Below are 23,337 nucleotides of genomic sequence, written 5' to 3'. Positions count from 1 at the left end.
ACAGTAGATTTCAGGCTCTCCCGTGGGAGGGCTAGTTGTAATGATCAGGTATGAATTGTATGTCAGGCTACTGAAGTTTGAGACATTTCTTCATTTACGCACTCACCTGCATTTAACGCATATGGGTCATAAAGATGTATCCCACTCACTAATGTTCATTTAGCATCATAACTTAATTTATCACATGGCGATGAAGTATATATTATGTAGTATTGTAGAAGCACTGATGTTTATTAAAACTCCAGAATTTTAATCATTTGATCTGGTCACGTGACACGACACAGTCGTTCTCTCCGGAGCCTGTTCCATGTGCGCTCGGGTGTGCTCCCAGGAGCTGTGAGCAGGACACTCGGCTCGGCTTCGGAGGAGCCCGACTCAGGAGCAGTGCTACAAAGTAGCCTTTGGAGGAAGAATTCTGGGAATTGAGAAACACCCCATTGATTTGAATGGATAGCCATGTTTAGGCCCCAGGGCTTGCGCGATGGTCACAAGCTAGCTAGCATGACCCAGCAGTTTTTCAGTTAGTCACTCTCACCTTTTTGTTGAAAATGAAACTCCTAAATAGGACCATGACAACTCACGTTGATCACAGGTTTCACATTTTGTATTTTTCAGTTTTCAAACTGAACGTGTTTGTCTGTGTTTGCTAATGTGTGCATTGTGTCACCATGGTAAAAGCTGAGTATTCTGCCAATGGAGATATATGTAGAACACCCCCAGCATGATGTGACTGCACTGTCAATAGGCTTAGTACACTGTAAGGAAGGCAACAATATACCTTCATAATTGGGAGTCTGACCTACGTACTATAATTGGAAGAATTAGCTGTGCTATTGTATTTCAAGTCTGTTTCACATGTTGTATTGATTATCTCCCTCTGGTCAGTGTGTAAAAGGGACTTTAGGGGTCATAAGTTGCATAGACTCTGTTTGGGTCACTTCAGTCCATCATGAACTGCTGCTGGTTTCAGACATGGACTTGGGCGCTTGTCTTCAGTGTCTATTGGACATTTGTTGCTGGAGAGCCGTGAGTACATCATATGTGTTTTTCTTGTCTAGACTGTTATATTTGTTAAACTGGGAATTGTATAAAATTTGAATTTCCTAACTTTGTGGGCACTGATTTAAGCTTATTGACCACTGTGCTGTGTATGTGTGACTCAAAGAACATATGACAGATTTTCATGTTTTTTGTTATTATTACTTGGTTTGGTGGGTAGTGATGAATATTTATCATATTCTTACACCAGTCAAGTATTTTTCATTAGTTTAATCAAAAATTATTTTCTCAAAGCTATAAGTTTCGGCCCTTGTTAATGTTATGGTTGCTGTTATGAAGCATGAAACAAAATCTAAAAACTAACGTTAGAAAAAACTAAGCAAGATTTTTTGTTAAAAAAAAAAAAAAGTTAAAATGGGACTAAACCCCTAAACTCTGCTCTGAACCACAATTCAAACAGAGCTGCCAAACTGAGCACTACCTGAAGGGCTAAAGAAGAGAGTGGGTAATTCTCAATTCCCAGGATCCTTCCTTCAAAGATCACTTTGTTGCACTTCTCTGGAGTCAGCTCCTCCAAAGCAGAGACAATTGTCCTCCTCACAGTGGAGAGAGTGACTGCGCCATGTCATGTGACCAGATCAAATGTGTTAAAACCCAGAGTTTTAATAAACGTCAATGCTTCTACAAATGTAAAGTGTTCAGAGGTGTCTTTATGTGGCAACATGCATTAAAACAGGGGTGTTCAAACTTTTTTCATCAAGGGCCACATATCTAAACATAGACAAAGCAGAGGGCTGATCGAGGGTTGTAGACTGGAGCTCAAAAACAGTGAATAATTGAAATATGTGCATGTTTAACACATTAGAATGAGCCACCAGTCTTTACTCATGCTAAGATCCTTAAAACCACACACTAAATATTAAATATGAGCTTTATCAAGGTAGATTTTCAAAAAACTCGCAGTAAAAAGTTAATTTTTAATGGATGCAAGGTCATTTGGGCCAATTCACTTGGAAGCCTCAGGGCCAAGAAACGTGTGTCTGAGAGCTGCATTTGGCCCATGGGCCATAGTTTGAACATACCTACATTAAAACGTGTGAATAATGAAGGCTGACTGAATCATCTGTTATTGATTGAGAGGCTAATTGTATTCCCAATCCAATTTTGCAGCAGTTGTCCTGATTTTATTTGATTTGATCTGATAATAGTGTTATCTGCAGCAATATGGCTACAAAAACAAAATATTATCTTCCTTTTTTATTGTATAATGAGTTTGACTTTATTAAAATGCATTTTACTGCTTAAATAAAGGTTGTAAAAAAAAAATTGCCATGCACTGTGGGCAATTGTAAGTGTTCTGAGGTGTCCAAGGATCCACCCTTGCCTCCTTGGTAAAAGAGCAAAATGGAGGAGTCAAGCATGGAGAATGTGAGGGCTTTGGGGTAATTTGAACACCACTTGGCGGAGCTCTAATGACGTGGATCTGTCCGAAGTGGTTCAGAAGCCAAGGATCCTGGCAACTGTGGAACACCCAGTGAGTGAGGAGGAGGGGCAATGTCTGGACATCCAAGGAACAGTATGATTGGTCGAATACATATCCACACTTCAAACTCTGCCCCTACAGCCAGGTGGTTGTACTCGAGGACACCTGGCTATAAATGGGACAATCTGATGTGATATCATGTAGTACTTGAAATTGCAGTGACCACTGGAGGCAGCACACACTTGGATTTAGATGTTTTTGTTGAGAAAGCTGCAAATTTACCTAGTTTGCTCTGTAAATGGCAAAAGATAATTACAGACAGTAGACAATACTTGTAAAACATCATATACAGTTTAGTAGCAAGAAAGTGGATTTAGTGTTTAGTTCCACTTAGAATTTTTGTGAAATTCATAGTATAACTTACATGCTATTTGCGATCTGCTATCTGTGTGTTCTCTGTATGTAGTGTGTACATGGTGGTCTTCCCTGCAGTGATCAGAGGAGGATCTGAAATCCAGTTCTGCTCCAGTTTGCTCCAGCCCAATGAGACGATCACTCTGACTGCTATTCTACATCTTAGAGGAGACAGAAAGGTCCTCTTCCAGCACACCTCCAATGAAGAGTTTCACATCTGCTCACATTTTCAGGTGTGAAGTGATTTTAGGACATTTAAAGCTATACTATGGGACTTTATGGGGAGGGTACAATACCTGCTTGTCTCCACATACATGTTATTGTTTTCCCTGGAATGTTCTACAGTAGGACATTAAAAATATCTGTCATGCATTTATTCAATTACAGGTAATTATATAGTTAATAATAAAAAATATACATCCTTACTTGGTCATGTACTTGTTTCCATGGTGATAGATAAGTGTAATGTCATTGTGGAGCATTCTAAGTAAAACAATAGAATCTTCTTGAACACACTCAGGTGGCAGACCCTTCACCAAAAAAGTTAAGGTTGTATGGGAAAACCATGCAGTATTTGTCAATTTTTACAGTGATTCATTGTAATAATTAACCATTTTATTAAGGCTCCTTTAGTGGAGGGCGTAAAGAAAATCCATGTGGAGGCTCGGGGGCTGGCATTTTACTCAGAAAAAATTAAAAAAGTTGATATCAGAGCTCCTCCTTTACCATTCACAATTATTCAGACAGACAAACCTATGTATCTCCCTGGACAAACAGGTGAGTTATTCATAATATTCGCTGTTAATAATGTTAGTGTTACTATTGGATTTCTTTCTTGTCAGTTCATTTCAGGGTGTTTACACTGGACATCAAGTTCAGACCCATCAATGGAGTGGTGAGTGTCATAGCAACACTGGTCATATAAGGTCACTGAAAAACATTACACAAGACATTAAACCCACTGTTTGTTTGAATGGTTTGTTCAAATATTGTGTTCTGTGTGATGTTTAGACAGACTTTATTGATCCATATCCATGTCGTTTCCTCATCACAAACATACTGAGAGTTGTGTTTTGTTTCATTCAGTCTCTTCTATCTTGTGATAGCATGTGGTAACACAAGTGCTCCACTGTGTTTTTAAACGCCATACACCTTCACTAGAATCATTTGAATGATTTCCGCCCTGGAGTTGCCAATCTCTACTGAACTAAAGACAAAAGGTAGCTGTTATCCTGGAAACTACCTCTACATGACATCACAAGGTGGAACATTTTGAGTTTGAGAGCATTTTGAGTTTTACAGATGTAGACAGACAAATAATAAAGGGTTACTCTTACTGTTACTAAAGAACAGTGAAACAAAACAAAACTCCAGGTATGTTTTTGATGAGGTACCAACATTCTACCATGACTAAAAGCTCACAAGAATCTTTTTTTTTATAGCACAGGACCTTTTAATCTGTAACATTTGGCAATCCATTATCTGTTCATAAATAATTTGATCTGGTTTTATTTTTGTTACAGTATCACATCATTGAGATTAAGGTAAGACAACTTTTGTATTCTAGAAATGCAAGATTTCAGATATAAATATTGTAATGTTTGTTTATTTATTTAGAGGTACACTAACTTTTCTTGAAGAGGCCTTGCTCACCTTCAAAGAGATGTTATTGGTATACCTGGAATGTACCTTAGTGTAGCATTAACCTTTAATCTTTCATTTATTCAGTTACATACCTTACTGTGAGAGGGGTCACCTCTCCACAGATCTAACCTGTAACTTGGCCTGGAGCGTCATCAGCTTGTTTATACGGAGATATACATTTTACGTTTACCTACAGGGAGACAAGCACTTTAAACATTGCACAATGCACATTTAACAACATAAACTTTAATATTAAACACAGTCTCAGTTCTCCGTTTTTTCCTTTCTGACCATTAAACGGCTCCCCCTACAGGACAGGGCTGGTCACACGATTGGCCAGTGGCTGAACATGAGCTCAAACAGTAAACTTGTCCAATTGTCGCACCCTTTAAACTCTGAGGCACCAGAGGGAAAATACAAAATAACTGTTGTGACTAACCATGGGAAAATAGAGCACTTTATCAACGTGAACAAGTATGGTGAGTTTTGTGTTTTTTTCCTCACAAGTGTATCTGCTTACTTAAGGGTTAGGGGTTTGATCCTACCCTCTATCAAAATTTCATACTGCCATTTTTTCCATGGGCAAGATACAATTTTTGCCTGTAGCTAAAATGTACCCATGTCAAATCTCAAATATGAATAAGGAGTGAACATAGCCGCCCCATTCCAAATAGGAAGTGAGCACGGGGGCGTTTCCGGCTCCATCGACTCGGCTCCAATTGACTTTACAATGAAAAATTGTCACACCTTTCTCTGTAATTGCTCGTCATTAGGTCTTAAAATGTTCATATTAACTTGCTCTACATGATGCTCCTGGTGTTTTTATTTCAGTATTTTGTCCGTAAATAAATTCTTATTCCTAATATGGAACTGGCTCCAAAATTGCTACTCTAACTGCTGGCATTGTGAGCTTCATTTGACTGGAGCTGAACACTATGGGTGACGTTACATTCTCATAGTCCACTTCTTTATACAGACTATGGGAGTGAATGAATACAGAAATACACTTGGGAAGCTTCTTTGGGTCTTAGACAGAGTACATCATATATAGTCACAAAGATTACACAGAACATTAGCCCGCCTCTCGCAATGCATGTTCTAATTGGCTTGATTAATCGCTCATGTTTTCATGTTTTCCCAACATGTTTTCCCCAGTGCTTCCAAAATTTTCAATTCATTTAAAATCCACAAGTGAATTAAGTATTGGTGAAAAAGAGTATGAATTTCAAGTTTGTGGCAAGTGAGTTTATGTATCATTATGGCAACATCAAAGACAAATGTATTTTCTTAAATTTGAACCTTTTTTGTAGGTACGTATTTGGACAGGGGGTACGGGGGACAGCTGAGGTGGAGCTGTGCCAACATCCTTTCGCGTACAGTTATGGTTTTCCTCCAAAGATCATGACGTCTCAGTGCTACACAAAGACACAAGAGGTAGAGCATAAATACAGACAATTACAATTACACACTAACGAAAGATAAAACTGTTACTATCTTGAAAAAAATTACAGGACTAATCCAGGACTAAGCTTGGATGGATGACGTAGTATATAAAAGAAAATCTTGGTTTGAATCTGGTCTAGTTCTTACTGATTCATTTTGCGATGACATCACTCTAGGATGTGCTGTATAGATGTCTATGGAGGACTGTTCGGCAGTTGTTATTTTATGTGAGAGACTTACAACAGCATGAATCAGATCACCTGTTGTAGTTGTAACTAAATCAGTTCTTTGTGGTTAGACTTAGTTAATATAAAGCTCAGGTCTAATTTGAGTAAATGAGCTTCAGACAGAGGAGTGCCTGTTAGCATCACACCCCCCAGAAAATGCAAAATATCAATTTAATGTTGGTTCTTGGAATACATATTGACTTTACCAAGCAAACTATGCTGTAACTCTATCTATCAGGCAGACAAAGATGGCTGTGCCCCCTTTAGCTTTGAGATCCCTGAAACCACTGCTGGTATGCAGGATAAGATCTTCCTGAAAGCAAAGTTTGAGGAACATGGCACAGGTGAGGTCATAGAAACATGCTTCAACATCAACTGCTTGATAACACTGTGCTTTTTGCAGGCATTGTAAAGAAACTAGATAAAACAATAGAACGTACATATGCTATTGGTTGGGTATCATTCATAGAAGCACCAAGCCATTACAAAACAGGATCAGTTGTCAGTGTAAAGGTGCTGTAAATCTAGTCTATTATATGTATAAAAATATAATATAATATAATATAATATATTATATTATATTTTATTATATCATGTCATTTTTTCTAGGTTAAAGCAATAGATTTCAGAAATAACCCTATCCCTGACTCAATGGTATACCTATTTTGTACACAACTGGGAAATACTGAAATGCTACAGCAACAAAAAACCAATAGTGAAGGCATAGTGAATTTTATGCTGAACACCACTCAACTTAAAGCAAATCTTGAACTATGGGTAAGTTGAAAATATATAAAATTCATTGACTGTAAATATTAAGTTGATTCATTGGTTTGTTTACATAGTATAGGTATAACATTTTATAATAACTATACCTTAATAAGCCTTAATAGAGCACAAACAAAGACTTAATTCATAATGAACAAATAGTTTATTATATGACTCAGGCTTAGTAACTACTTTAAGGGTTTGTATTATGTTATTTTCTGATCTATTTTCATGTAGGATTACTCAAAAATGTGTGAATGACACAAAATACAACTCTGGGAATGCTTTTGAGGAGATAAAAGCATTATAACATGGCTTCAACTGACAATAAAATGGCTTTCATGGTTTCTGGAATAAATTTTATTCATACAGGACCTTTAAGTGTTTTCTATACCTTTATTTTGACCCAGGCCAGTTTACATGGAGAGTTCAAAAGCAGATATCATACTCCACATTATTCTCCTGGGTTCCATGAACTCTTCCACACTGAAAACCCACGTTGGATTAATCCAACAGAGAGTGCCCTGGAGGTAACTGGGGCTAGGAGAGGCAAGGGCTTGGCCTGTGGAGCAGAGCAGGAAGTCTTTATCATCTACACACTGATGGGAGAAAAAAAGGGTCCTCTGCATGTCATGTACCTGGTGAGTTATACATATATGAGGTTGTATTTAGATCACTGTAATCGTTATCTGAACTTTAAACTCACATGAAAAAACTTTTAAATAAATATGATTTTAAAAGTTATCAGTAATACACACAGTAATATGCTCTATTTCAACTTTTATCTGGTTGATAATGCATTTAAAAAGAGTCTGTACAATTGTACAACAGAAACAATTGTTTGACTGGTCAACTAAAGCTACGGTATGAAACAAACAAACAAAAAAAAAGAAAAAGACTAAAATAAAAGTGAACGGGATGTGATTTTGAGTGGACTTGCAGCCCCACAAACCTGACTTATATTTGGCCTGGAGGCCTGCTTGTTTCCATGAAAATGTTATGCTGGCTGTAATCTTCCACAATATACCATAAAACTGGTCTATCTCAAATGTTATTATCTCATGTTTTGTTTTTTTTTTCTTTAGATTGTGTCAAAAGGGGAAATTCTAAAACATGGACATTACTCGACAGAGGTGCAAGGTGGTTCAGGTAGGTAAGAATTGTCAAAAACACCTGGTGGCATGTGACGTTCTTTAACATTTCACTTCAATTTTTGTGTCGACCAAAAAAATAAAAAATAAATAAAAAAAATTTGTGTCGACCACATAAATTTGCTCCCCCCCGAACTGCCACCTTACCGTGGTGGGGGAGTTTGCGTACCCGAATGATCCTAGGAGCTATGTTGCCCGGAGCTTCACGCCCCTGGTAGGGTCTCCCATGGCAAACAGGTCCTAGGTGACGGGGCAGACTAAGAGCAGTTCATAGAACCCATATGAACAGTTTAATATCGAGGACCGTGACGTCGCCCGGTATGGCACAGCCGGGGCCCCACCCTGGAGCCAGGCCTGGGGTTGGGGCTCGAATGCGAGCGCCTGGTGGCCGGGCCTTTGCCCATGGGGCCCGGCCGGGCTCAGCCCGAAAGGACGATGTGGGTCCACCCTCCTGTGGGCTCACCACCTGCAGAGGGGTTCATAGGGGTCGGGTGCATAGAGTACTGGGCGGCGGTCGGGGACGGGTGTCCCGACGGCCTGGTCCGCACACACCGCATCTGGCTGTGGCAACGTGGAATGTCACCTCGCTGGGGGGAAAGGAGCCTGAGCTTGTGCGGGAGGTTGAGAGATACCAGCTAGATATAGTCGGGCTCACTTCTACGCACAGCTTGGGCTCTAGTACCCAACTCCTTGAAGGGGGTTGGACCCTCCATTTCTCTGGCGTTGCCCACGGGGAGCGGCGGCGAGCTGGTGTGGGCTTGCTTACAGCCCCACAGCTCAGCCGCCACGTGTTGGAGTTTACCCCGGTGAACGAGAGGGTCGTGTCCCTGCGCCTTCGGGTTGGGGACAGGTCTCTCACTGTAGTGTCGGCCTACGGGCCGAACAGCAGTGTAGAGTACCCGGCCTTCTTGGAGTCCCTGGGAGGGGTACTGGACAGTGCACCGACCGGGGACTCCGTTGTTCTACTGGGGGACTTCAACGCCCATGTGGGTAACGCCAGTGACACCTGGAGAGGGGTGATCGGGAGGAAAGGCCTCCCCGATCTGAACCCGAGCGGTGTTTTGTTATTGGACTTCTGTGCTAGTCACAGTTTGTCCATAACAAACACCATGTTCGAGCACAAGGGTGTCCATAAGTGCACGTGGCACCAGGACACCCTAGGTCGGAGGTCAATGATCGACTTTGTAGTCGTGTCATCTGACCTCCGGCCGAGTGTCTGGGACACTCGGGTGAAGAGAGGGGCTGAGCTGTCAACCGATCACCACCTGGTTGTGAGTTGGATCCGCTGGCAGAGGAGGAAGCCGGAGGGACCTGGCAGGCCCAAGCATATTGTGAGGGTCTGTTGGGAACGTCTGGCAGAGCCCTCTGTCAGAGGGATCTTCAACTCACACCTCCGGGAGGACTTCTCCCGGATTCCGGGGGAGGCTGGAGACATGGAGTCCGAGTGGGCTATGTTCTCAGCCTCCATTGTCAATGCGGCCGCTCGTAGCTGTGGGCGTAAGGTCTGTGGTGCCTGTCGCGGCGGCAATCCCCGAACCCGGTAGTGAACACCGGAAGTAAGGGATGCCGTCAGGCTGAAGAAGGAGTCCTATCGGGCCTTGTTGGCTCATGGGACTCCTGAAGCAGCTGACGGGTATCGGCGGGCCAAGCGTGCTGCAGCCCGTGCGGTCACAGAGGCAAAAACTCGGACCTGGGAGGAGTTCGGGGAGGCCATGGAGGAGGACTATTGGACGGCCTCAAAGAAATTCTGGCAAACCGTCCGGCGCCTCAGGAGGGGGAAACAGTTCTTCACCAACACTGTTTACAGTGAGGGGGGAGAGCTGTTGACCTCAACTGGGGATGTTGTCGGGTGGTGGAAGGAATACTTTGAGGATCTCCTCAATCCCACCATCATGTCTTCCGAGGAGGAAGCAGAGGCTGGAGACTCAGAGGTGGACTCATCCATCACCCTGGCTGAAGTCACTGAGGTGGTTGGCAAGCTCCTTGGTGGCAAGGCTCCGGGGGTGGATGAGATCCGTCCTGAGTACCTTAAGTCTCTGGATGTTGTGGGGCTGTCTTGGCTGACACGCCTCTGCAACATCGCGTGGCGGTTGGGGACAGTACCTCTGGACTGGCAAACCGGGGTGGTGGTCCCTCTGTATAAGAAGGGGGACCGGAGGGTGTGTTCCAATTACAGGGGAATCACACTCCTCAGCCTTCCCGGTAAGGTCTATGCCAGGGTACTGGAGAGGAGAATCCGGCCGATAGTCGAACCTCAAATTCAGGAGGAGCAGTGTGGTTTTCGTCCTGGCCGTGGAACACTGGACCAGCTCTACACTCTCCATAGGGTGCTCGAGGGTTCGTGGGAGTTTGCCCAACCAGTCCACATGTGCTTTGTGGACTTGGAGAAGGCATTCGACCGTGTCCCTCGTGGTGTCCTGTGGGGGGTGCTCTGGGAGTATGGGGTCCGGGGCCCTTTGCTAAGGGCTGTCCGGTCCCTGTATGACCGGAGCAGGAGCTGTGTTCGCATTGCCGGCAGTAAGTCAGACCTGTTCCCAGTGCATGTTGGACTCCGCCAGGGCTGCCCTTTGTCACTGGTTCTGTTCATTGTGTTTATGGACAGAATTTCTAGGCGCAGTCAGGGGTCGGAGGGGGTCTGGTTTGGGGACCACAGGATCTCATCTCTGCTGTTCGCAGATGATGTTGTCCTGATGGCTCCATCAAACCAGGACCTGCAATGTGCACTGGGGCGGTTTGCAGCCGAGTGTGAAGCGGCTGGGATGAAGATCAGCTCCTCCAAATCCGAGGCCATGGTTCTCGACCGGAAAAAGGTGGCTTGCCCTCTCCGGGTGGGTGGAGAGTCCTTGCCTCAAGTGGAGGAGTTCAAGTATCTCGGGGTCTTGTTCACGAGTGAAGGGAGGATGGAGCGTGAGATTGACACGCGGATCGGTGCAGCGTCGGCAGTGATGCGGTCGCTGTATCGGACCGTTGTGGTGAAGAGAGCTGAGTCGAAAGGCAAAGCTCTCGATTTACCAGTCAATCTACGTTCCTACCCTCACCTATGGTCATGAGCTCTGGGTAATGACCGAAAGAACAAGATCGCGGATACAAGCGGTCGAAATGAGTTTCCTCCGCAGGGTGGCTGGGTGCTCCCTTAGAGATAGGGTGAGGAGCTCAGTCACACGGGAGGAGCTCGGAGTAGAGCCGCTGCTCCTCCACGTTGAAAGGAGCCAGTTGAGGTGGCTCGGGCATCTGTTTCGGATGCCTCCTGGACGCCTCCCTCGGGAGGTGTTCTGGGCATGTCCCACTGGGAGGAGGCCCCGGGGAAGACCCAGGACACGCTGGAGGGACTATGTCTCTAGGCTGGCCTGGGAACGTCTTGGGATCCCCCTGGAAGAGCTGGAGGACATGTGTGTGGAGAGGGAAGTCTGGGAGGCCCTCCTCAGACTGTTGCCCCCGCGACCCGACCTTGGATAAGCGGAGGAAAATGGATGGATGGATGGACATAAATTTGACCTTGATTTGTATTTTTTTCCTTGTCAAAACCTGTGTGAACAGAATCAAATAGCTGAACTCATGTAACTGACATTTCAGTAATGTAAAAACTCCACAGATCAATACATTTTTGGTTGGCATGTAATCGTAGATTATTTTTCCTCTGTTCTTACAGTGATTGAGGGAGTGGTGCCTTTCACATTCGTGATGACAGGTGAGATGACGCCCCAAGTGGAGATAGTGGCGTATGCCATCCTTCCAAGCAAGAAAATTATAGCAGCGACTGAAACGTTTGGTACAGAGTTATGCTTTAATAGTGAGGTAAACTAATAGCTTCTAACAGTCTTTTAGTATAAATATTTCTGAGCATAAATAGCCTTTCTGTGATAATATTGGATTTTGAAGGTGTCTGTGGAGTTTTCCACTCCCTCAGCGGTCCCACAAGAAGGCATCAGTGTTAAGGTACAGGCTCCGCCCCATTCACTGTGCGCTCTCAAGGCCATAGACCAGAGTGTCCTCCTCAAAGACTTCACCGCAAGACTGAGCGGAGCCAAGGTTAGAGAATATTAACCATATGTTCAAATACTACAGGCATTCATAGCAATTTTACATTCTGCCCACTCTGGTGTAAAATTTAACAGATATCTTAATCACATTTGAGTTAAATAAGACACAAAAACTTTGATTCTTTAAGCATCATTCAAACATTTAGGGAACTAAAAAAATCGGATTACTGATTTAGGTCACATTTTCCCATATTATTTTCTTGTTAGAAGATTGAAGTGACTATGTTGTTTAGATTAACCTAAAATGTAATATTTTAGGTTAGGTTGAGGTTTTATTCATGTTCAACAAACAAACAATTCATAGAAAAAGCTACTATAAATTGACGACTACATTTTGTGAGTGCCTCCTGTATAATTTCTACTGATCATCATTTAGACTCCAAATGGACTTTCCATTTCAGTTGATCATTTTGTTGCCTAACCTGAGTTCGGACCCATATCCTCGTGAAATTGAAGATCATCATGATTGTGGCCCCATGAGAAAGAAACGATCAATGATATTGGAGCCTGATTTAGACAAAGACGCCCACTCTGTTCTCAAAGTAATTTTGAATTTGCAATATTTTTATATAAAAAAATACAAACTAATGATTTACCAATTTCCCTTATAGGATCATGGCCTGAAAATTGCTACTAATTTGTTGATTCCAATACCAACATGCTTGAATCTCATACAAGCATTTGACGATCTTAGAATCCCTCTCTGTAAGTCTATCTGTGTCTTTTTAAATTTAAAAAAATAATAATTTATTTATTTAATGAGACAGGGACAGTGCACACTATACATTAATCTTAACAGGAGAGATGCATTGTACCAGGTTGGAGCACCAGTGCTAATTTCCACCTGTAGTCCTTGGGAAGGTTCATTGATTGATTGTATTTAATTGACCTTAGCTATCATCTGTTCTTCCTAGAGACCTATGTAGTAGAGCCCGACCGATATATCGGTTGGCCGATATTATCGGCTGATATGGGCACCTGGAGGCATATCGGCTATCGGCCGATATGCTTGCTGATAGGGGCCGATATTTCACGTGGGCATGTGATACATCGTTAACAATCTTAGACTCTACATTCTGTTCATTTAATCCAATTTACAGACAGATAAATGACCTAATATGTGGCTCCACATCAGTATTTATCTACGGAGTCATTTGTCTGTGTGTGTCCGTATTGTCCCTGAACACACCTCAGAGTCGCGTCACTCAAGTGTGTTTGTTTACACCTGCAGCGGTGCGCAACACTGAGATTATTTTCTTTTTTCGGACAATCGGTTTGAGTCTGGATTAAAAGGACATTTATTAGTTCAGACTTGTGATGTGAGGAGGAGCCTGTGTGAGGCTGAGTGTTGGAAATATGTCGACTCTGAAGCTAGTTTTGATCATTTGTATGGGTTAGCTGCTGTAGCTCCCGCACATAAACAGACTGTTTTCTATTGGTCTGTTCTAAAGTGACTATATTGGCCGTATATTTGCTACTGGACCTGCACTGATATGTAAATGAGCTGTGAACAGACGTGTGAATTATGACATTTGCGCATAATTACCGCGGCGCGCACGTCTTTACGGCTAAAGGCTAATAGCGCTAGTTTCTTTACTAGTTATGGGTCCGTCGCGAACGAAATGACTCTTAGAGCCGGCTCTTTGAAGCGAACGACGGGAGCCTGATCCTTATTGGGAGTCGTGTTTTCTCTTTCTCTCACTTTTTTCTCTTCACGCCACGTGCAGACTCGTGGTTTGACAGCGGCAGCGGCTGAAAACGAAACTTTGAGAAATTTGCGTTTACATAGGATAAAAAAAGGAGCATATTTGGCTGTAGTTTAGCATAAAATAAATAAGTCCCGGTTTAGTCCTTTTTCAGTCCTGGTTCAGTCCTGATTCAGTCCTGCTTTAGACGTGCTTTAGACCTGCTTGCAACAAAACAATCTGAAGAGCCGCTTGGGAGCCAAAAGAACCAGCAGCTTTTAGTGAGCCGAGCCAAAAGAGCCGGTTCTCTAAAAAGAACTGGAATACCCATCACTAGTGTCTAGAATGTGATGCAAAAATGCCACTAAGCCAACCTACTGTCTGTAAATATGATGTAAAGAGGCAGAATAACAATAAATGTTGCCTAAATAAACCCAATTTAAAATCCACCAGAGCCAAACCTAAGTTTTTTTTAAACAATTCAACATTTACAGTGAATTTTTACATCACTAAATATATCGGCGATTATATCGGCAGCTCCAACTCCCATTATATTGGTTTCATATCGGCCACAGCAAAATCCATATTGGTCGGGCTCTACTATGTAGCATGTTTTGGGTTGATCTGAAATATTGCAGGCATCAAGTTTATGAACACTGCTCAAAAGTACATTGAAATACTTTTTTTCACATTGAGATCTGAGATGTTTTCAAAGTGTTTCTTTAATTTTTTAAAGTAGTATATGTTTGTCTATACTAGCTCCAGGACGTCCTGATTTGGCCACCTCTGGTCAGCCTGGACCTATTCAAACCATACGCGACTTTTTCCCAGAAACTTGGATCTGGGATCTGGTGGACACTGGGTAAGGACAGGCATATATAATGTTTGACCCAAGAGTAAACCTGCATTTCTCAATTTTGCCAGAAATTGATATTCATTGGCACCTTCCAGGAAGTTTGGACACACCCTCTCATTCAGTGTTTTGTTTCATTTTTTCTACTTTCTACATTTTATGTACATACAGTGGACATGAATTATTGAGTAAAGAAAAAAACAAAATAACTCTTACTAAATATTTTTTGACAAAGCAAAAAGTGGGTAATATGAGGATTGGGCTATATAGAAAAGATATATTATTAAAGTTATTGGTTATTGATTTATGCTTTGGCTGTACAGTTCTTGTGATTAAAATTTTTTTTTTGTGGATTGGGATTTTTCTGACAGGCGTAGTGATTGCGATATTATTTGCGATATATGTTTAAAAAGTAGGATTTTCAGAATGCACAAGACTATTTGAGAGAGGACTGAAATATAAACTGATTTATTAATACAAGAATCCCATAAGATTTAGATGTCAGTTTGTGGAGGTCTAAAGTACAGGTACAACAAGATTTTTTCTATATATTTTGTCCTTTGTAGAGGACAGATCTATTTCTTTGATAGTCAAATCAAATTGGGTTTTGACACAACAATAAGCATATTATGGTTATTTTTATTTTTTTTAGGCCTTATTTATGTACATATATTTTAGAGAGAGTGGATCACATGTATTGCCTGTATCTGCCCCTGACACCATCGCGACCTGGGAGATGGAGGTGTTCTGTCTGTCCCCCCAGGGCTTCGGTCTGGCCCCCCGAAAACACTTCACCGTGTTCCAGCCCTTCTTCCTGGAGCTGAGCCTGCCCTACTCCATCATCAGAGGAGAAAGCTTTGAACTCAAGGCCACTGTCTTCAACTTCCTCACCAGCTGCATGATGGTACCTCCTCCAATTTTAATTAGTGAAAATGTTGGGGAAAAAAAAAAAAAAAGTCATGTAAATAGAGGTGTGTAGTACAGCCAAAAACAATTACTTCAAAGCTATTTTATTCAAGTAGAAGCAAAATATAGGTCAAAGAAATTATTGAAGTTTCTCAAGTGGACATAAAATCTGATTTATCATTTGAAGTTAATGTAATATGAAGCAAAACACTGAATAAGGCATCAGGATTTCAAAGCATATACACAAAAATGATAAAAAACGACATCATGTCTGCAGGAGCAGTGCAATGAACACAAATATTCAAATAATTTAATATTGTCAGTATAATACTTTTGTCGCATATAGGGAAGAGTAACCCCACTTTTACTCAAGCAAAAGTTCTGTTACACTGAAAAATATATTAGTCAAATAAGAGTAAAAGTACAGTGTTTGGAAACTACTCAGAGAACTACATTTTTCAAAAAGTTAGTCAAGTAAAAGTAACTGAGTAAATGCACCTATCGCTAACTGTAAACAAGAGCTAAATGATGTTTATTTTCACATAGGTGGTAGTAGAAGCACTCCCCTCTCAGGACTTCAGCCTGACTCCCACCACTGAAAACTCCCACATGTCCTGTATGTGTGCCAATGACCGCAAAACCCTCAACTGGACTCTGGTGCCTTCTGTCCTGGGTATGAGGCTAACACACTGTGTATTCAGCATAAGGCCTGTTCTCTCTTGGCCATATACCTCAAGGCATAGTCCAAATGACCACAGTTCTACAATGATACCAAAAATATAAAGAATATTATGTTAGCTGTTCACAGAAAATTGTTACTAGCGACTTTAAACTCTTTTTATTCATTTAGTTATCTGACAGGGACAATGCAGTCATAAACAGGCAGAGCATGCAGCTATGGTGACGCATATATAACAGCGCCATATCACATTTCAGACATTTGATAACAAAATGATTTTCTGTTTGAATTTTATGATTATTAAAAAAATAACACAACAAATGTTAAACACTCCTTGCAGGTGTAATAAACGTGACGGTACGAGCTGAAGCTGTCTCTTCTGATGCTTCGTGTGACAATGAGATTGTGAGCGTTCCTGAAAGAGGACGCATTGATGTAGTCACAAAGGCACTGATAGTTAAGGTAGACTCTCTTAAATTTATATGATGTACTTTTCCATGTCACTGTATAATAGTTATCTTTTCCCAGGCAGAAGGAACAGAAATGACAAATACCCACAACTACTTTCTTTGCCCTAAAGGTATCTATCTCTCTCTCTCTCTCTCTCTCTCTCTCTCTCTCTCTCTCTCTCTCTATCTATATATATATATATATATATATATATATATATATATATATATATATATATATATATATATATATATATATATATATATATATATTTAAACACTAGTAATAGCACCCACACTTTGTAATCTCAATGTGAGGTGTGACTAACTATATGTGTAATGTATTAAAGGGTATATATTGGACCATTTTCTGATTTATAATCACTACATGACATCACAAGGTGGAGCAGGGATGGGATCTCTGGAGAGGAGACTCTGAAAAAATTTGAATGCATGTTTTATAGTTGTAAAAATGAGCAGTGATTGAATAAATACAAGATAAATAATTTTAACAACATAATGTGGTCCATGATTGGCAAAGCAACAAGATCTCCACTCAGACAACCGAGTGACGGACCTCCCACAAGAAAAGTAAAATTGTAACATTTATTTAATCATTTTCTGTTTTAAAGGTGCACTGCTTTTGAGGTGGAGGGTCCACCCCCAACTTGTCTCCATGGAGATCTTATTGCTTTGCCTACTATTTTCATGGCAAGAGGCAAGTAATGCCACCAGGCCAAGTTCCAGGTCAGATTTGTGGAGATGTTACCCTGATTACAGTATAAATGCATGTTTTTTATTGAATGTATGAGCAATAAAAAAAGTTTAATTGTATTAAATGTAAAATTTAAGTTTAATGTTATATTATGAAATATTCAAGGCAAAGCAATATCATGGAGACAAGCAAGTCGCAAATCCTCCACCACAAAAGTTATACAGTGCACCTTTAATTGACTTCTTTTATCTTGTTTTTGTCATGTTTGTTGTTATCTTCTCTCAGGAGAAACTTTGACTGAGGAGATTTCTCTACAGCTTCCTTCTAATGTCATTCCTGGATCTGCCCGTGGTTCAGTGTCAGTACTGGGTAAGCACTCTATTATAACTTAAGTCTCAATTCATAGCTCCATATCCACTGTCCCTAAACAGTTGCTTGACCAGCCAGTCCTTCTACATTCTGTTCAAATCCAGAATCTGTGAGGCAGGATATAGCTCCAGATCTACATCTCTTTGCACAGTTTTTTCAAAGCATCTGATTCTGGCTGGCCAGGCAAACAAAACAATCCTACTAACATAAAAGATTATTTTTGTTGCAGGAGATATCTTGGGCCGATCCATGGAGAACCTTGACGGGATGCTACAGATGCCTTATGGATGTGGAGAGCAGAACATAGCACTTTTAGCTCCAAATATTTACATTGTGGAATATTTGAAAAACACAAAACAGCTGACTGCAGTCACCATGGACAAAGCTAGAAACTTTATGGTCAATGGTAAAGATATGAGTGAAGTGATTTTTTTTCTTTTCTAATTTTTACATCTCTAAATCACTTTAGCTCTGTGTCAATATTTTCAGGTTACCAAAGGCAGATGAACTACATGCACTTAGATGGGTCCTACAGCACGTTTGGAAGAGGACAGGGAAACACCTGGTGAGAGCTTCTATTTAAAGTGCACATATTATGCCATTTTCTGATCTATGTTCTAATGTTGTTTTCTCATCACAAACATACCTGGAGTGCTTTATTTCATTCACACATGTTTAACACACAAACCCTGCATATTTAGGCTGTGTTCTTCTCTGAAACTGAAAACACCCTGTTCCATCTTGTGATGTCAAGCGGTAATACAGAAAGTGCTCCACTGTGTTTTTAAACTCAATACACCTTCACTAGAATCATTTAGATAATTTAAGCCCTCGAATTGCCAATTTATCATAAACAAATGGTAGCTGTTAACTTAACAAGACATCATAGGTGCAAAGTAAATTTTGCAATATAGGACCTTTAATATAGGCTATTTAACTCATTTACACGAGTCTCTGCAATTTCTCCACTGCTGGACAAATAAAGGTTCTCTTATCTTACCTTATATGGTGGAACGGGATTTCAGTAATAAAAAACATTCATAAAATGTAAAGTAAATAACGCACATAAGGTACGTAATACAGTGCAATTTATTTAAAAAAAAAAAAAAAAAAAAAGAGAGAGATTTTACATAAAGACTATAGCGCCGCTCACTGGCTGGAATAAAGAAGACATGTTCATCGTCTGAACACTTCGCATAATTTTGTCTAAAGGTGTTTTATCTTTTCAGGTTGACTGCTTTTGTGCTGAGATGTTTTGCTAAAGCCAGGGAGCATATCTTTATTGACCGCTCCAGAATTGAACAGGCAACAGAGTGGCTCGTAGGAAAGCAGAAAAGAAACGGCTGTTTTGTACAAAAAGGGAAACTCTTTAACAACAGGATGAAGGTAACGAATTTAGAATTTAAACCCAGACACAACTTTGATAAATTTGATGGATTTTTATTGTGGTTGTGTCTCTTAAAAGGGAGGTGTATCGGATGAGGTGACTTTGACTGCTTATATCTCTGCTGCCTTCCTTGAACTGAATATGTCTGTATCTGTAAGTCCTCCTTAAAATGTGTTTTTAAAATTTATCTTTTAAAGAAGAGATTTTTTTTTTTTTAAAATTAAAGTAGGACGTAGAATAATGCTTAATTGACTTTTAAGACCATTTGTACTTTGGATTTTGTGGATTTATACATGTTCGATTTTGACTCTGGTTTGAGCCCATTTTAGTCCTGTTATTTTATTTTTATTTTTCACTTTTTGTTTGCATGTGTGAGGACACCCTAATTATCATCTTTCTTATCATCATCCTTTTTTTTTTTTTTATCATTATTTGTATTATATGTGTATTTGAGTGATTAGTAAACTGTACTTTCCCATTATATGTCTTTTTCAAGGGTCTAATATTGTACTGTGCCTTGTAGCATCCTGTGATGAATAAGAGCCTGTCATGTCTAAGAGAATCCCTAACTGACCTGAGCAACACCTACGCCACTGCCCTGCTAGCATACGTCTTCACTTTAGCTCAGGACACAGAGACAAGAGCGCACCTCCTAAATCACCTTTACAAAGTAGTACACGAACAAGGTCATTGTTGGCATCTTTTAATATAAGTTATATTCATAGGGCCTATATTACACTATTTTCTGATCTATGTTATAATGTTGTTTCCTCATCAAAACCATACCTGGAGATGTGTTTTGTTTTACATGTTTAACACTCAAATCCAGCATACTTGGGCTGAGTTTGTCTCTCAAACAGAAAATACTTTGTTCCACATTGTGATGTCATGTGGTAATATAGGTCCACTGCCTTTTTCTCTATACACCATCACTAGAATCATTTGGTTAATTTCAGCCCTGGAATTGTCCATCTATATTGAACAAAAGGTAAATGGTAGCTGTTAACTTGAAAACTAACATGGAAGAGAGGATTTTGGAGATGCAGGCAGAATAATAGTAAAGGGTTACTAAAATGTGTGAATGAAACAAACCACAACTCCATGTATAGTGCGGTAACAACATTATAACATGGCTAAAAGCTCACAAGAGTCAGTTTTGTGTAATTCGTGTAATATAGGACCTTTATTAATCCATTATTACTACTGTCTTTTTTATTTGACTGTAATACATTTCTTCTGTCTGTTTACTGTAGATGGTTCTCTCTATTGGTCCCAGCGGGCTGCAGACTCCTCAGACTCCCTCTCTGTAGAGATCAGCTCTTATGTGCTCTTGGCTAAACTCAAAGACTCTCCCAGCGCTGAGGATCTGTCCTACTCCTCTCACATCGTCCAGTGGCTGATGTCACAGCAGAACCAATATGGCGGCTTCACTTCCACCCAGGTAGGTCAGAAAACACCCATCAATCTATTTCACATAATCAATGCATACAAATAAGAAAAAAAACACTTTATACTAAAGGAAGTATATTACTAAGTATATTATTTCACAGCACTCAAAAACAAATTCTTTGAAATTGTACTGCAGATAAAATACTTCATGATGTTAAACCTGTTTTATGTTTGTTGTTATAGGACACAGTGGTGGCTCTGCAGGCTTTGGCTCTTTACTCCATGTTGACGTACTCTCCTGAAGGTTCCAGCACAGTCATGGTCCAGTCTCCCAGTGCACAGATGAGGTTTGAAGTATGTCAGGAGAACAGGCTCCTTTATCAGGAGAGACCTCTGCCTCATGTCACAGGACAGTACAGTGTACAGGTGCAGGGCAGTGCTTGTGTCTCTGTGCAGGTCAGTGAACACAACATTCTCTGTTTTACACTGCTCTTAGTTTCTGCTGTATGCGTATGTTGAATGCAACTACATATTTAAGATTGAATGTCACTATATGAATGGCATCTTTTTGTGGTGACTTTGTTTTTGGCTGGTTGTTTTGGCTGCTTTCCCCAATCAACCTCAAACATGCACAATAATTAGGCCTCAACATAGGCTGTATATATAAATGGACATAGCTAACCCACTAGCTGCCAGGTTCCAAATCAGAAGTATTTATGGGAGAGCTTTCAGCTCCTTTGGCTTTACAATGAAAATGTGTCTTCCCTCTCTGTAACTTCTGCTGTGACCTTTGCCATTTTGGTTTTAAAATATTTGTATTAACCCACTGTATGTGATCCAGGTGTTTTTGTTTTAATATTTTGTATGTATATCAATTCCTATTCTTAATATGGAACTCATCCCCAAATTTAGCCCTGTATCGCTATTTGATTGTGACATCACATTCCCTAAGTTCACTTCTTTATAGTCTATGGTCTTGAACAAGCCTACTTCAAGATCTTGAGCTTGAACTCCAGTTGTCTAAAACAATACTATAGAATGAGCTAAAAGCAGAGGACACGTGTCTATTCAGGCTAGTTTTGTTCTAGCTTTTTGTGAATAAAAACATATGAAACGTGACAGAGATCTCTTTTTCTTTGCAGATTTCTCTTCACTACAACATCCCGACTCCCACAGTGGGCTCTGGTCTGTCAGTCACATCAGAAGTCAGCTGTCATTCCACAGATCCACCTGATCTGAGCCTTAAGCTGATGTGTCTGTATGCTGCTGTTACAAATAGGCCTATACATATAATTTAATAAATTACTTTTTTTTTCTTCCTTTCTTTTTTTGTTTTTAACTATAATTGCATTTCTTTCTTTCCAGCTACTTTGGAGAGGAAGACTTTTCAAACATGGTAATTCTGGACATAAAAGTGCTTTCTGGGTTTGCTCCACACCCAGAGTCTCTCAAAGAGGTGAGTTTTTGCAACAATTTCAGGCAAATTTTGAATTAGATTTTTTAGGATTTAAGGTTTCAGCTTCTGCTCTTATGACCATAATAATCATTCCTTGTAAAAATGTATGGTCTTCTTGTTCCTTGCTAGACCATGCTGATTATAATACATTGTATGTTACAGCTTCAAAACAATCGGCACATTGATCGTGTTGATCAAAAGGAAGATCACTTTTTGTTGTACTTCAAATGGGTAAGACAAAATACTAAAATTGCTTCACTTAATGTATTCAGTCATTTAATATGGGCTCTGTTCATAGTTGAAGAAAAACAAAACTTTTGACTGCCACTTGAAGTTCACTCAGAATGTGGCAGTGCATAACTTGAAGCCTGCTATTGTTAAGATCTACGACTACTACCAACCAAGTATGAACAACTCTACTTTAATCTTTTGTGGCTACAGTATTTGTTCTATTTTGTAATGTGTCTTTCATGTGGTCCACAGGTAACCAAGCAGAGACAGAGTACTCTTACCAATGCGCAGAGGCCACCACAACCACAAACAAATAAACTTGAGACAGACACTTTAATTAAAATAAATTACATACAGTATTCAAATGTATTGTCTTTGGTTTTCCAAGTGTCCCTGATGAGCTGTTAAAGCATGTATTAAATACACAATACAAGCTAGCTTTAGATAGCATCAAAGAACATGGAAAAAAGTAGTACAAAATTGGAGGAGTTAGTAAGAGACATGCTAGAAATGCTAGTAATGATATGTTGCCTTTGAAAAATTAACATATTACAAATTACAAAATTACTACATAAAAATTATATATTTATATCGACTTAATCAAAGTATAAAAAATGACAAATATCAGAAAACAATAGAAAATTTACATCTATTATTAAACCATTTTAAACTTGTAAAAGTGTTTTACATTGTTTTGTCTTTCAGAATTGCCTTTAAACAGGAATTCAGTACAGTCAGTACAGTACCAGTCCAAGTTTAAGCTAAAGAAAGGACAGGATTTGCTGCTGGCTAAAATAACCCAAAACATATTTTGTATTTCACATGGAAATGGTTGATTTAAAGGTGTGCAATGTAACTTTTTGGTTGGGGGTCTGTTACCTCCTTGTTTCTAAGAATATGTCATTGCGCTGCTAGGAATGTTCCACAGTATGACATTAAACAGCTCTACCTTACATTTATTAAATTACAGGTGGTTTATAGCTCAAAAATATCAGGGAAAAAAAAAGCATTCTGACTTGAATCGGGGTTGCCTCGCCATAGATCTGACC

General features: G+C 40.2%; 1 protein-coding gene across 1 annotated transcript; it reads left to right on the top strand.

The window, feature by feature from the left end:
- The first annotated feature begins 943 nt into the window (after nucleotides 1–943).
- Nucleotides 944–22,618, top strand: LOC110161953 (alpha-2-macroglobulin-like). Its single transcript, XM_055166681.1, has 35 exons — nucleotides 944–1,026; nucleotides 2,949–3,129; nucleotides 3,520–3,673; nucleotides 3,739–3,791; nucleotides 4,420–4,440; nucleotides 4,854–5,019; nucleotides 5,696–5,780; nucleotides 5,851–5,974; nucleotides 6,449–6,554; nucleotides 6,614–6,723; nucleotides 6,820–6,987; nucleotides 7,389–7,619; nucleotides 8,064–8,127; nucleotides 11,779–11,924; nucleotides 12,009–12,158; nucleotides 12,571–12,711; nucleotides 12,781–12,874; nucleotides 14,614–14,716; nucleotides 15,386–15,611; nucleotides 16,160–16,286; nucleotides 16,633–16,754; nucleotides 16,821–16,872; nucleotides 17,742–17,825; nucleotides 18,055–18,231; nucleotides 18,315–18,390; nucleotides 19,055–19,211; nucleotides 19,291–19,365; nucleotides 19,736–19,898; nucleotides 20,466–20,653; nucleotides 20,845–21,057; nucleotides 21,744–21,859; nucleotides 21,967–22,057; nucleotides 22,220–22,288; nucleotides 22,356–22,461; nucleotides 22,541–22,618. The coding sequence occupies exons 1-35, from the start codon at nucleotides 950–952 to the stop codon at nucleotides 22,603–22,605; spliced, it is 4,281 nt and encodes a 1,426-aa protein (XP_055022656.1). The 5' UTR covers nucleotides 944–949; the 3' UTR covers nucleotides 22,606–22,618.
- Nucleotides 22,619–23,337: the final 719 nt, after the last annotated feature.

This window comes from Boleophthalmus pectinirostris, unplaced genomic scaffold, assembly GCF_026225935.1.
Source record: "Boleophthalmus pectinirostris isolate CB_2022bp ecotype Guang Dong unplaced genomic scaffold, ASM2622593v1 HiC_scaffold_9, whole genome shotgun sequence".
Classification (NCBI taxonomy): Eukaryota; Metazoa; Chordata; class Actinopteri; order Gobiiformes; family Gobiidae; genus Boleophthalmus; species Boleophthalmus pectinirostris.
The sequence above is the reverse complement of the archived record's forward strand: the minus strand, read 5'-3'. Positions and strand labels throughout refer to the sequence as shown.